The following is a 14,526-nucleotide window of genomic DNA, read 5'->3' on the forward strand; positions in this document are numbered from 1 at the left end:
TGAACAGAAATATATTATAATCAAGACATGGATGGAATAAATCATGTTTATCTTGAACAAATATAAAAGAAACAAGGTATTCATCACTATTGATGTTTATTGCTTTGAACTGAACAAATTGGAAGGACAAATTTTACATACAGAATTTTATGGAAATGATAAATGAGCCCCATTGAACACAAATGAAGGCAGGTCTACACACCACATGAGGGACAGAGTTTTACTGTGTGTGTTCCAAATGTATTTCTTGCACTTGATGAATGTGTTCTGTCTTCCTGTCCTTCTTGGGTCCACACACATCACAGCGCTTCTTTTTTCTCTCTCTTAGGGGGTGGATCATCTTTAATATTGCATCAACGTAATTGTCTGCATCATTTCCAATCCCCCATATATTTTGGGGGTAAATATACACTAACATTCAAAAGTTTGGGGTCACTTAGAAATGTCCTTGTTTTTGAAAGAAATGCACATTTTTGTCCATTAAAATAATATAAAATTGATCAGAAATAGTGTAGACATTGTTAATGTTGTAAATTACTATTGTAGCAGGAAATGACTGATCTTCAATGGAATATCTACATAGGCATACAGAGGCCCATTATCAGCAACCATCACTCCTGTTTTTCAATGGCACATTGTGTTAGCTAATCCAAGTTTATAATATTAAAAGGCTAATTGATCATTAGAAAACCCTTTTGCAATTATGTTAGCACAGCTGAAAACTGTTTTCCTGATTAAAAAAGCAATATAACTGGCCTTCTTTAGACTAGTTGAGTATCTGGAGCATCAGCATTTGTGGCTTCGATTACAGGCTTAAAATGGCCAGAAACAAAGACCTTTCTTCTGAAACTCGTCAGTCTATTCTTGTTCTGAGAAATGAAGGCTATTCCATGCGAGAAATTGCTAAGAAACTGAAACTCTCGTACAACACTGTGCACTACTCCCTTCACAGAACAGCGCAAACTGGCTCTAACTAGAATAGAAAGAGGAGTGGGAGGCCCCGTTGCGCAACTGAGCAAAAGGACAAGTACATTAATTAGTGTGTCTAGTTTGAGAAACAGATGCCTCACAAGTCCTCAACTGGCAGCTTCATCAAATAGTACCTGCAAAACACCCGTTTTAACATCAACGGGGAAGAGGCGACACTTGGATGCTGGCCTTCTAGGCAGAGTTGCAAAGAAAAAGCCAGATCTCAGACTGGCCAATAAAAAGAGAAGATTAAGATGGGCCAAAGAACACAGACACTGGACAGAGGAACTCTGCCTAGAATGCCAGCATCCCAGTGTCGCCTCTTCACTGTTGACGTTGAGACTGGTGTTTATCATAATTTGGTTTTAATCCAGAGAGGTTAGAAAAAGTATGTAGATCCTCTATGAGGCTGTGGAGGGATTCTAATTGTGGATTTAAAAGAAAACATGAATCAGTTTACAATGACACCTTTTGTTTTTAAGGCATGGTTTTTTAATCCTTTAATATTATTGTTGGATCTAATTGTAACAGCTAACATTTCGATGCCAATAATAAATAGTTATAGTGCCTATAGTGGACCACCTTGTTTTACTCCTCTTGACAGTTTAAAACTTTCTGAAATGTAGCCATTATTTACTATTTTACACCTAGGGTTACTATACATAACTTTAACCCATTTTATAAGAGATTCTCCAAAATTGAAATATTCCAGGCATTTATATATAAACTCCAGTCATACTTTATCAAAAGCCTTTTCAAAGTCCGCTATGAAAACCAGGCCTGGTTTCCCAGATATTTCATAGTGTTCTATTGTTTCCAGTATTTGTCTTATATTATCCCCAATGTTTCGTCCATGTAAAAAACCTGTCTAATTAGGATGAATAATATCTGACAAAACCTTTTTAATTCTATGCGCTAAGCATTAACTTCTTTGGGCTGCAAGCCCGAAGCCGTGCACAATATGACAACAGCGACTTCAAGTGCAGGGCGCGAAATTCAAAATATATTTTTTTGAAATATTTAACTTTCACACATTAACAAGTCCAATACAGCATATGAAAGATAAACATCTTGTGAATCCAGCCAACATGTCCGATTTTTAAAATGTTTTACAGCGAAAACACCACGTATATTTATGTTAGCTCACCACCAAATACAAAAAAGGACAGGCATTTTTCACAGCACAGGTAGCATGCACAAAACCAACCTAACTAACCAAGAACCAACCAAACTAACCAAGAAACAACTTCATCAGATGACAGTCTTATAACATGTTATTCAATAAATCTATGTTTTGTTCGAAAAATGTGCATATTTGAGCTATAAATCAGTTTTACATTGCAGCTACCATCACAGCTACCGTCAGAAATAGCACCGAAGCAGCCAGAGTAATTACAGACACCAACGTCAAATACCTAAATACTCATCATAAAACATTTCTGAAAAATACATGGTGTACAGCAAATGAAAGACGGGCATCTTGTGATTCCAGCCAATATTTCCGATTTCTTAAGTGTTTTACAGCGAAAACACAATATAGCATTATATTAGCTTACCACAATAGCCAGAAACACAAGCCATTCCCCAGCAGCAAAAGTTAGCTATCGTAACAAACCAGCAAAAGATATATAATTTTTGACTAACCTTGATAAGCTTCATCAGATGACAGTCCTATAACATCAGGTTATACATACACTTATGTTTTGTTCGAAAATGTGCATATTTAGAGCTGAAATCAGTGGTTATACATTGTGCTAACGCTGTAACGGGCTTCCTCCTTCTCCTCATCCGAAGAGGAGTAGCAGGGATTTGACCAAAATGCAGCGGGTTGTGAATACATAATGATTTAATAGACAAAACGGAAAAACATGACAAACACTTGAATAATTACAAAACAAATAAACGAATGTAGACAGACCTGGACACGAACTTACATACAACGTGAAGAACGCATGAACCAGGAAAACAGACTACATAAAACGAACGAACTAACAAAAACCGGAACAGTCCTGTGTGGCGTAACATACAGACACTGACACAGGAGACAATCACCCACAAACAAACAGTGAGAACACCCTACCTTAATATGACTCTCAATTAGAGGAAAACGCAAAACACCTGCCTCTAATTAAGAGCCATACCAGGCAACCCAAAACCAACATAGAAACAGAAAACAGACTGCCCACCCAAAACTCACGCCCTGACCATCACACACATACAAAACAACAGAAAACAGGTCAGGAACGTGACAAACGCAGCATCTTTTTCCCAGAATGTGCGGATATTTTTATGACACTCAACTATTCTGACCAAATAACTATACATAAACGTTACTAAAAAATACATGTTGTATAGGAAATGATAGATACACTAGTTCTTAATGCAATCGCCGTGTTAGAATTCTAAAAATAACTTCATTACGACATCCAGCTTAGTTATAGCGAGAGCGTGCCCAAAATCTGTGCGCAAACTACTAGTACAACATGTTCGACAGATATATGAAATAACATCATAAAATGGGTCCTACTTTTGATGATCTTCCATCACAATGTTGTACAAGGGGTCCTTTGTCCAGAACAATCGTTGTTTGGATTTAGAATGTCCTCTTCTCCAGTCAATTAGCACGGAAAGCTAGCAAAGTGGTGTGAAGCTCTCCTTCCTGAACATACGCAGACAAAGCAACACGCCTAACGTCCCGAAAAAATGTCAATAATCTAATAAAACTATATTGAAAAAACATACTTTACGATGATATTGTCACATGTATCAAATAAAATCAAAGCCGGAGATATTAGTCGTCTATGACGACAGCCTTTCAGAAGGCAATACCAGGTCCCTTCGCGCGCGCTCTCCAGAAAACAGGAAACTGGTGACACGTCATACAAAGAGCTTTTATTCGACCCCAGATCAACTTATACACTCCATTTCTTCTCTCACTGCCTGTCGACATCTAGTGGAAAGACGTATGAAGTGCATGTATACTAATAAATATCAAGGACATTTATAGGCAGCCCAAAGAGGAGCCCAAAGAGGTTAAGCTAGAATTTTTGCATCACAGAGCTTCTTGTTTCTACTGGCTGCAATCTAGAATGATGAAAACATTTAGTTCTGGAGATTTTACTAACATCTCACTCACATATATACACTGCTCAAAAAAATAAAGGGAACACTAAAATAACACATTCTAGATCTGAAAGAATGAAATATTCTTATTAAATACTTTTTTCTTTACATAGTTGAATGTGCTGACAACAAAATCACACAAAAATGATCAATGGAAATCAAATGTATCAACCCATGGAGGTTTGGATTTGGAGTCACACTCAAAATTAAAGTGGAAAACCACACTACAGGCTTATCCAACTTTGATGTAATGTCCTTAAAACAAGTCAAAATGAGTCTCAGTAGTGTGTGTGGCCTCCACGTGCCTGTATGACCTCCCTACAACGCCTGGGCATGCTCCTGATGAGGTGGCGGATGGTCTCCTGAGTCATCTCCTCCCAGACTTGGACTAAAGCATCCGCCAACTCCTGGACAGTCTGTGGTGCAACGTGGCATTGGTGGATGGAGTGAGACATGATGTCCCAGATGTGCTCAATTGGATTCAGGTCTGGGGAACGGGCGGGCCAGTCCATAGCATCAATGCCTTCCTCTTGCAGGAACTGCTGACACACTCCAGCCACATGAGGTCTAGCATTGTCTTGCATTAGGAGGAACCCAGGGCCAACCGCACCAGCATATGGTCTCACAAGGGGTCTGAGGATCTCATCTCGGTACCTAATGGCAGTCAGGCTACCTCTGGCGAGCACATGGAGGGCTGTGCGGCCCCCTAAAGAAATGCCACCCCACACCATGACTGACCCACCGCCAAACCGGTCATGCTGGAGGATGTTGCAGGCAGCAGAACGTTCTCCATGGCGTCTCCAGACTCTGTCACGTCTGTCACGTGCTCAGTGTGAACCTGCTTTCATCTGTGAAGAGCACAGGGCGCCAGTGGCGAATTTGCCAATCTTGGTGTTCTCTGGCAAATGCCAAACGTCCTGCACTGTAAGCACAAACCCCACCTGTGGACATTGGGCCCTCATACCACCCTCATGGAGTCTGTTTCTGACCGTTTGAGCAGACACATGCACATTTGTGGCCTGCTGGAGGTCATTTTGCAGGGCTCTGACAGTGCTACTCCTGCTCAAAGGCGGAGGTAGCGGTCCTGCTGCTGGGTTGTTGCCCTCCTACGGCCTCCTCCACGTCTCCTGATGTACTGGCCTGTCTCCTGGTAGCGCCTCCATGCTCTGGACACTACGCTGACAGACACAGCAAACCTTCTTGCCACAGCTCGCATTGATGTGCCATCCTGGATGAGCTGCACTACCTGAGCCACTTGTGTGGGTTGTAGACTCCGTCTCATGCTACCACTAGAGTGAAAGCACCGCCAGCATTCAAAAGTGACCAAAACATCAGCCAGGAAGCATAGGAACTGAGAAGTGGTCTGTGGTCACCACCTGCAGAACCACTCCTTTATTGGGGGTGTCTTGCTAATTGCCTATAATTTCCACCTGTTGTCTATTCCATTTGCACAACAGCATGTGAAATGTATTGTCAATCAGTGTTGCTTCCTAAGTGGACAGTTTGATTTCACAGAAGTGTGATTGACTTGGAGTTATATTGTGTTGTTTAAGTGTTCCCTTTATTTTTTTGAACAGTGTAGTTACAGCAGGCCAAGGTAGGAGACTCAGACACACAGATGCAACAACATCACTCACACTTACTTCCGGTATGGGAGTTGTTGGTTCTGTGGGTTGAGTGGATGGGGCACCAGCATCCTCCTCTTGGATCCTCCTCACGATGACTGCAGAAGCTGGGGTCCTTGGGATATGTTGCCTCCCCTGGATTTGAGGTCTTAATAATGCCTTGCCCAGCGCCTCGAGAAAGAGCCGTCTCCTCTGGAGCTTCTCTCTGTTCCAATTTGTGTTCAATGCCATCCAGATGACAAACGAGATGTCGAAGAATATCACAAGTGGCCAGCATTGGTTTCTTATTTTGCCACCATCTTGTCTAAGTTGTCCATCTCTGCTTTTGTGGCATTGTAATTCATTATGATTTCTGTTTTTTGATGTTCCTGGACACAGATTCTCCCATCCCTATGCAGCGTACTCATAAGTACCACATTTTTGCCTTTCTTTGGCACGTAGGACACTAGGGACGTGTCGGCCATGAACACAAACCTAGAGGAATTGATAGGCCGGTTACGTGTATTCAACAGCTGAGGTAGGAGCTCTGGCTTGTTTTTTTTTGTACTGTTCCTACCATCGTCAACTTCCTCTTGAGGAGCTCCTGTCCCAGCTTGTGCAAAGTAAAAAGGTTATCGCATGTGATGTTGTGGCCACTGGGTCCCTGTGTCACATTCAGGACAACCCCATCCCTTGGTTCTTCTCAGGGACTCCTCCTTCAGGCTTCCCTGTATACACTTGCATGTTCCACACCTATGATGAAGCAGCATCACAGGCAGCCCAGATCTATATTCCATATTTTGCGGGGTTTAGACGGTATGTAATGCCTGAAGGGGCAGCGGCCCCTAAATGGCATAAGCTGCTCATCAACAGTAACTTTGGGCCCAGGGTTGTAAAACAGGGGAAGGCGGTCCACCCACTTGTTCCACACTGACCTGATTGCAGCTAGCTTGTCTCTCTGCCGCCGAGCTGGTCTGGTGTCTCGGTTATCGAAGCAGATAATCCTGGAAATAATATGGAAGGTTTCCAGAGACATTGTGCACGGAAATGTTCTCTGCCAGTTTCTGCATCCCACAGCGATTCTGTGGATCCCCTATTTGGATCTGAAAACACCAGCAAGGGTAAAAACCCAAAGTATGCAAAAAAAAAAGCATGCCTTCCCTCCAAATTAGTGCAGTCCAGAATAAATTACTGGATGGTGTCTGGGATGAACAGTTAAAACGAATACTTTATGTCCTGCCCATGAGTAACCGCCATTCGTGTTTTTCTTTGGTTTCATCCTTACCACATTGGCGGCCATACTGGGTGGTTCATTCCTTCGTCAAGAAGACCATTCAATTTCACAATTTTTTGACATGCATATTTCTCCTCCTGCAGGCTGCTGATGAGCTGGTTGCTGACTGGCTGGTCATGGGGCTGGCTGCTGACGGGCTGGTCCTGGGGCTGAAGGTCAATCTCATCCTCTTCTTCCAAGTCACTGTCACACTCCGAATTGACAGACATGATCCTCATACACAGAAAATGCTTAATCTTCCAAAGTGGAAGAGCCTCCTTCCACACTAGCTTCTCTCTCTGTAAAAAATATTTCTAAGGCCCTCTGAGCAGAGATTATTTTTGCCATACTGATTGATTGTGGTAAGGAGCCACACATGCAAAGCTATTTATTTGTTGTGTCCCTCCCCCAATTTGTACCTGGCTGGGGTACAGTGTGGAAAAATACATTTTTTTTTTTATTTTTTTTTTTTTACAATGTATCAAAATAATGTATTGTTGTGTCTTTGGCTATGCCGGATTAAGTGATATGACATGCTATTCTATAAAATCCTTTCTCTGTAATTAATATTACCTGATTGAGCTAATCATGTAAATGTAATTAACTAGAAAGTCGGGGCACCAGGAAATAATATTTATAGAGCTGTTATCTTCCGAATAAACTCTTAAAGACCTAGTAATAGTTTACATCAATAGCAGTCAATATTAATCGTCACCTTATTTCAGTCTCATCTGAAAGCTGTAAATTCTTGGTTATCTTCACGAACCCTGGCTAACAAGTTGAATCCGCAATACAAAATAATTATTTATTTACTAAATACCTAACTAATCACACAGAATAACATATACACAGAATGAATCATACCTTGATTACAAATTATGTCATAAAGGTAAACGTCCCTAGCGAACAGAACAGATATGACAGCTGGTAACACAAAGAAAACTGGGTTGGGTTTGAGTGAAAGAGCGGGAAAACTGAAGAACAAAGGGAGAAGCGATTTCTCTATCGGGCCGTAGGCAGCTACTCTATCGTAAATACAGAATCTTATGCATTCTAAATTACCGCCCATTTGGAAAAGGAAAATGCAATAAATATTTACTCTGAGCTGCGCTTCGATAGGTTGGTCGTAGATGCTGGTCGTGTTGGCCAACAGAGATCTTCCTGTCCTCGGTGAATGTCTCTGGTGGTAAATTGGATACGTTGTAGTAACGTTGTTGTGTGGTAGACGGGTTACTCTGTCTGTTCTTTCCTAGCCCGCGTTTGCAGCTGCTGTCGCTAACTCAACGGCTAGGAGGTATCACTTCTATAGTGAATAAGAGTTCAAAGTTCATATCATTCGCAACCAAAGCTCACGCTGAGGTTGGCTTCGTTCTGTAGTTATTATCTGAACCCTTCTGACATCGGATCGTCATTCTAATGTACGCGGAACAGAAGGTTACATTTTTGTCAAAGGCTTATATAGTGTTCTACAACCCATGTCTCTTCACAGGGGTGGGCCACTGATTGAGCAGAACCCTAACCTTATGATAACCCAAATTTCTCATTTGGAAGCTAACATTACACTTAATCTGGTACCAAATAATTTTATATTTAAACATTTGAATTGCACAACAATTCCATGTGAATCTGATAATTATAATGTGTAGACTTTCCCAGATACAGTTTAAGTCATCCTGTCATCAGTCATAATGTCTCAGATGACAACCGAACTGACATCATATTCATTAAGTACCAACGCATGTTTTCAACTGGTTCTATTACTGAAATATGGTTCCTTTCCCGCCACTTGTTTGATGTTCCCAGACTCTCTCTTTAACAAAAGCTATTCAAGAGTCCCTCTGTAGAGTTAAGAGAGATGGAAGGGAGAAAGGTATTTATGGGGGGGTCATAAACCTTACCCACAGGCCAACATCATGACAGTATTGTAATAACATTGTGCAGGTTCCCGCAAGACATTGTTTAGTTTCACACACTACAAAGGGTATAGAGTGCCAGAAAGCGGGAGACAGGCAGGGAGACAGACAGACAGGTTATTGGTGCTATGTTGAAACAGCAGGCCCAGGGAGAAGTGAAGGCACACAGCAAACCTTTTTGTTAAAATTTTACTTGTTTTCACCCACACACACACTTTTCCACACTTTTATTACCTTCGGGTCCAGGGTAATAAAAAGAATGATGGAGGCTACTTTGTTCTTGGCGTCCTTCAATGCTGCAGATATATTTTGGTACCCTTCACTGTCAACTGTGTGACCTTATATAGACAGGTGTGTGCCTTTCCAAATCATGTTCAATCAATTGAATTTACCACAGGTGGACTCCGATCAAGTTGTAGAAACATCTCAGGGATGATCAGTGGAAAATGAGTGCACCTGAGCTCAATTTTTATTCTAATAACAAAGGGTCTGAATACTTCTGTAAATAAGGTATTTCAGATTTTTGGGAACATTTCTAGAAACCTGTTTTCGCTTTGTCATTATGGGTTATTGTGTGTAGATTGATGAGGGAAAATGTGTATTTAATACATTTCAGAATAAGTCTGTAACGTAACAAAATGTGGAAAAGGGAAGGGGTCTAAATACTTCCCGAATGCACTGTAGATTTGAGTGTGTGCATCTGTGTAGACAATTTTTCCACCAAACAAAAGTGTGCGGTCGCTGTGACCTAAATGGCATAGCGGATTCAATTTCAGCAGGGCTTTTTATGGATTGTGAGTTAAGTATCCTTGGCAGACGTCAACTAAAATGTCTATGTGGTATATGAGGGCATCCACGGTGCTGCATTCAACTCTGAACACATGTACAGCTATGCCACCCCTTTATATTTATCTGAGCCACTCTGGCTGCATTTACAGGCAGACAAATTGTGACATTTTTTAAACTAATTGGAAATAGAGCCGATGGGAAAGTTACTGATGTGATTGTTCAAAAGACCAATTAGACCAAAAAGATCAGAATTGGGTTGCAACTGATTTTGCTCTATTTGCTCATTTGCTCTATTTGCTCATAAGCTACACAAGTTGTTAGAAGGTAACGGGTTCTTCTACATAGAAAATCATAGGAAATCCCAGGACATCGTGCCTATAGTACTGTAATAGGTCACGTAGTTGCTGTCACAAACTCCACGCAGTTATCACTGGATATTAATTTCCCAGTGAGCAAACAATGTCTTTACTTAAACCAGTCATATAAATTCATTTTGATCAGCTTTTTGCAATGACAGACCTTTTATTGACATTTGTCAATAAAACTCAAGAATGCAACAATTTACACTAACGGTCAAACGTTTTAGAACACATACTCATTCAAGGGTTTTTCTTTTTTTTTTAACTATTTTCTACATTGTAGAATAATAGTGAAAACATAAACTATGAAATAACACATATGGAATCATGCACGAACCAAGTGTAAACAAATCCAAATATATTTTATATTTCAGATACTTTAAATAGCCACCCTTTGCCTTGATGACAGCTTTGCACACTCTTGGCATTCTCTCAACCAGCTTCACCTGGAATGCCTTTCCAACAGTCTTGAAGGAGTTCCCACATGCTGAGCACTTGTTGGCTGCTTATCCTTCACTCTGTGGTCCGACTCATCCCAAACCATCTCAAATTGGTTGAGGTCATGGGATTGTGGAGGCCAGGTCATCTGATGCAGCACTCAATCACTTTCCTTCTTGGTAAAATAGCCCTTACACAGCCTGGAGGTGCGTTGAGTCATTGTACTTTTGAAAAACAAATGATAGTCCCACTAAGCCCAAACCAGATGGGATAGTGTATGGCTGCAGAATGCTGTTGTGGCCATGCTGATTAAGTGTGCCTTGAATTCTAAATAAATCACAGTGTCACAAGCAAACACCCCCACACCATAACACCACCTCCATGCTTTACGGTGGGAAATACATATGCGGAGACCATCCGTTCACCCACACCACGTCTCACAAAGACACAGCGGTTGGAACCGAAAATCTCAAATTTGGACTCCAGACCAAAGGACATATTTCCACCGGTCGAATGTCCATTGCTCGTGTTTCTTGGCCCAAGCAAGTCTCTTCTTATTAGTGTCCTTTAGTAGTGGAATGTTGACCATGAAGGCCTGATTCACGCAGTCTCTTCTGAACAGTTGATATTGAGATGTGTCTGTTACTTGAACTCTGTGAAGCATTTATTTGGGCTGCAATCTGAGGTGCAGTTAACTCTAATGAACGTATCCTCTTCAGCAGAGGTAACTCTGGGTCTTCCTTTCCTGTGGCGGTCCTCATGAGAGCCAGTTTCATCATTGCGCTTGATGGCTTTTGCAACTGTACTTGAAGAAACTTGCAAAGTTCTTGAAATTTTCCGCATTGACTGACCTTAAAGTAATGATGGACTGTCGTTTTTCTTTGCTTATTAGAGCTGTTCATGCCATAATATGGACTTGGTTTTTTACCAAATAGGACTATCTTCTGTATACCTCCCTACCTTGTCACAACAGAACTGATTGGCTCAAGCGCATTAAGAAGGAAAGAAATTCCACACATTTACTTTGAAGAAGGCACACCTGTTAATTGAAATGCATTCCAGGTGACTACCTTATGAAATGGTTGAGAGAATGCCAAGAGTGTGCAAAGCTGTCATCAAGGCAAAGGGTGGCTATTTAAAGAATCTGAAATATAAAATATTTATTTTATATAAAATATCACTTTTTTTGGTTCGTACATGATTCCATATGTGTTATTTCAAAGGTTTGATGTCTTCACTTTTATTCTACAATGTAAAACTAAAGAAAAACCCTAAAACTTTTGACCGGTAGTGTATGTCAAATTGTTTTGTGTTGTAGTTGAAGCCCTGGTTGATTTAACATTTAATTGGGAGGCTAAATATAAGGGCTGGACATACAGATAATATGAAAAGCCAAATTTTGTTGTGATCTCAGGAATGATGGAGTTAATTAATGAGACACATTTGCAAACAACTTCATTAAGTGTGTGTGTGTGTGTGTGTGTGTGTGTGTGTGTGTGTGTGTGTGTGTGTGTGTGTGTGTGTGTGTGTGTGTGAGTAAAACTTTGTGTAATTGGTGTATGATGAGGTGGCTTGTAAAATGTAATAAACTAGGCATAGTTCAAGATGACCTATTGGATTTTTCCCTGGCAAGTGTCCTCTCTCCAATCATCATAACAAAGTTGCTGTGAGAGAGGGGGGAGCACATAATAACTTCTGTGGTGACAGTCTGCAGTCTGTTAAAGTTGGTCCTATCTATAGCCAGTGCCATTGCAATAGAAGGGCACATTCATTCTGCTATCCAGCGAGGAAGCCAAACACAGCTCTGGGTGATAATTGTCTGTGTGACTTGTTGGCCATGTGCTAACCAAGGTAGAGTGAACCGCAGGTCACAGAGCATTCTTCTATTCTGCTCCACTCATTTCCCCTTGTCTCAGGGCTGTTCTGATGTTTCTTCATTTCTTTCTTTTTATTTGCAGGGATTTGTGTGTATTGTTTTGTATTAGGTATTACTGCACTGTTTGAGCTGGAAAGATCTGCAAAATATGTGTATGTGACCAATGCAATTTGATTTAATTTGACTTATCCAGTCTATTCAGGTTATTCCACATGGACAGAGATGGTGGAAAATTATTTGGGCAGATTAACAACCCGAAAACATGTTTACCCCTTGGTGTTAATTAATTGTGGGGAAAAAGAAATCGGGGAGAACATATAACTACTCCTCAGGATTCTGTGCGTCGCACTGGCGATAAGCAGCAGAGGGAACAGAGAGGGAGAGAGGTGGGAAAGTTCAGGAGAAAGCAATCTCTGGGATGTTATCATTTCAGAGAGGAAATCAGCAGACTGTGGATGGTCAGGTGGGGCGTTTCATTCAGAGCTAGAGCACAGATAAGTCTTTCAAAATGGCGATTAAGGCAGCCCCCTGCACCTCTGATTCAGAGGGGTTGGGTTAAATGTGGAAGATAGATTTTAGTTGAAGGCATTTAGTTGTACAACTGACTAGGTATCCCCCTTTCGCCAAAAGCTTTTTGTTTTAGACTACTATTACCTTTTTTGATGTCATGGAGAAAGTTGTTTCCTTGTGTCAACATTTCCAAAATAACACTTCAGTCACCCCACTGGGGATCACTGGCCTAGATACTAGGAGAATGACCTGAAGGGCCACCATAGCTCTTCTTGAGACTATGCCCTTTGACCTGCAGCACCCTGCCAGGCCAATGCTCTACATGTTGTGATGTCTTACATGTACCCCACAGTGCAGAGTGGTCTGTGACCTGCTGCCCCCTGCAGAGACTTGACCTCCACATGTTGACCTTCTGTCTGTGTTAGTGGGTATGTGGCCGCAGAGGAATGTGAGCGGAGAACAGAGCAGGGAGAAATCCTTTATGTTATAAGCCTTATGCTGTGACAGTGGACAGTAGATTAGGACCTGTACTGCATCCAGACCACCATGCCTCACACTTCAACATATCTGTACCATTTCCCTGGAAACACTGTTGTCAAGGAGTGTTTTAATCTAGCTATATCATTAGTGGTGATACCACTTAGGGATGGGAGACATAACCTAAATGTTCTACTATTACCCCCCCCCCCCCCCCCCCATGCATGCAGAGATGGCTATGCTGTAACTGTCTGTGGTAAAGCAGCCCTGGGTGTGATTTGGTCAGGGCTGTATAGGGAACAGCCACATGAGACAGGACTCATCAGCGCAAATAAAGACACCTTTTGCTGCCCATTTGTCTGTGACAGAATTGTTCCATAGAAGTCATGAATTGTCATTTTTTTCTAATAATGTGATTTGGTCTTTCTGCTCCATTAATCTGGGGCTTGATACATGACCAAAAGCTCCAGACTCACTTATGAGAATTTCTCTCTCCAGAGTTTCAGAGAACGCCTCGCCGAGTGGGAAGTGGGCTTTCTGCTCCAGGGAGGAAGACTCTGCTCTGCCCTTTGTCATGGGAAAACGAGCACGGAAAACCTGAGGAGGAATGCTGGGAAGAGGACAGGAAAGATCTGAGCTGAACTCTGTTAAACGCCTTTACCTTCATTACTTTAAGCACATTTTCAGGATATGGCAAGTTATGCAATATATTTTATACATATGTGTCATTTTGTAAGTATTGATATCTTTATAAGAAATTTTTGTTTTTCATGGACTAGTCGCTAATTGTTCTTTACATGTACTGTCAAGTGTACATATTAACATTGTAATAAATATTTCACATTTTACAGTACTTTTTAGTTTTTGTGTCCCAAATGTATATTGACCAACTGGTCATCAAATTATTGACAATTTTTTAATTCCCAAATGTCAGTTTAGCATATTAAACACATAGAAATTATATAATTGGATCTCTATGATTCCTTATGATTCAACATGTATATTATTCCACAATCCAAGACCAACCTGCCAATCATCCCATAGTTCTCCCCACACTTAGCAGTCACCGCTTTAGAATTAAGTAGATAATGGCATCTACAGCTGAAACAGATTCACCTAATGCAGAAGAATTCACATATAGTAAAAACCAAATAGAGGAGGCTTTGTATGCTAAGACCCTGTGAGGGATGCTGTG

At 41.2% G+C, this 14,526-nt stretch overlaps 1 protein-coding gene across 6 annotated transcripts in view; it reads left to right on the forward strand.

Annotated features, from left to right (window-relative positions):
• The window catches only part of LOC129847225 (E3 ubiquitin-protein ligase RAD18-like), an 88,757-nt gene extending 74,578 nt beyond the window's left edge, over positions 1–14,179 (forward strand). For 5 of the 6 annotated variants that reach the window (XM_055915045.1, XM_055915044.1, XM_055915047.1 and 2 more), the window contains one exon: positions 13,830–14,179. In XM_055915045.1, the coding sequence (XP_055771020.1) occupies positions 13,830–13,932 (103 nt within the window). In that variant the 3' untranslated portion in view covers positions 13,933–14,179. Of the gene's footprint in view, positions 1–7,073; positions 7,146–13,829 lie in introns of all 6 variants that reach the window. The other variant, XM_055915046.1, reaches the window with a different exon arrangement.
• The last annotated feature ends 347 nt before the right edge of the window (positions 14,180–14,526 follow it).

This window comes from Salvelinus fontinalis, chromosome 3 (genome assembly GCF_029448725.1).
Source record: "Salvelinus fontinalis isolate EN_2023a chromosome 3, ASM2944872v1, whole genome shotgun sequence".
Taxonomy (NCBI): domain Eukaryota; kingdom Metazoa; phylum Chordata; class Actinopteri; order Salmoniformes; family Salmonidae; genus Salvelinus; species Salvelinus fontinalis.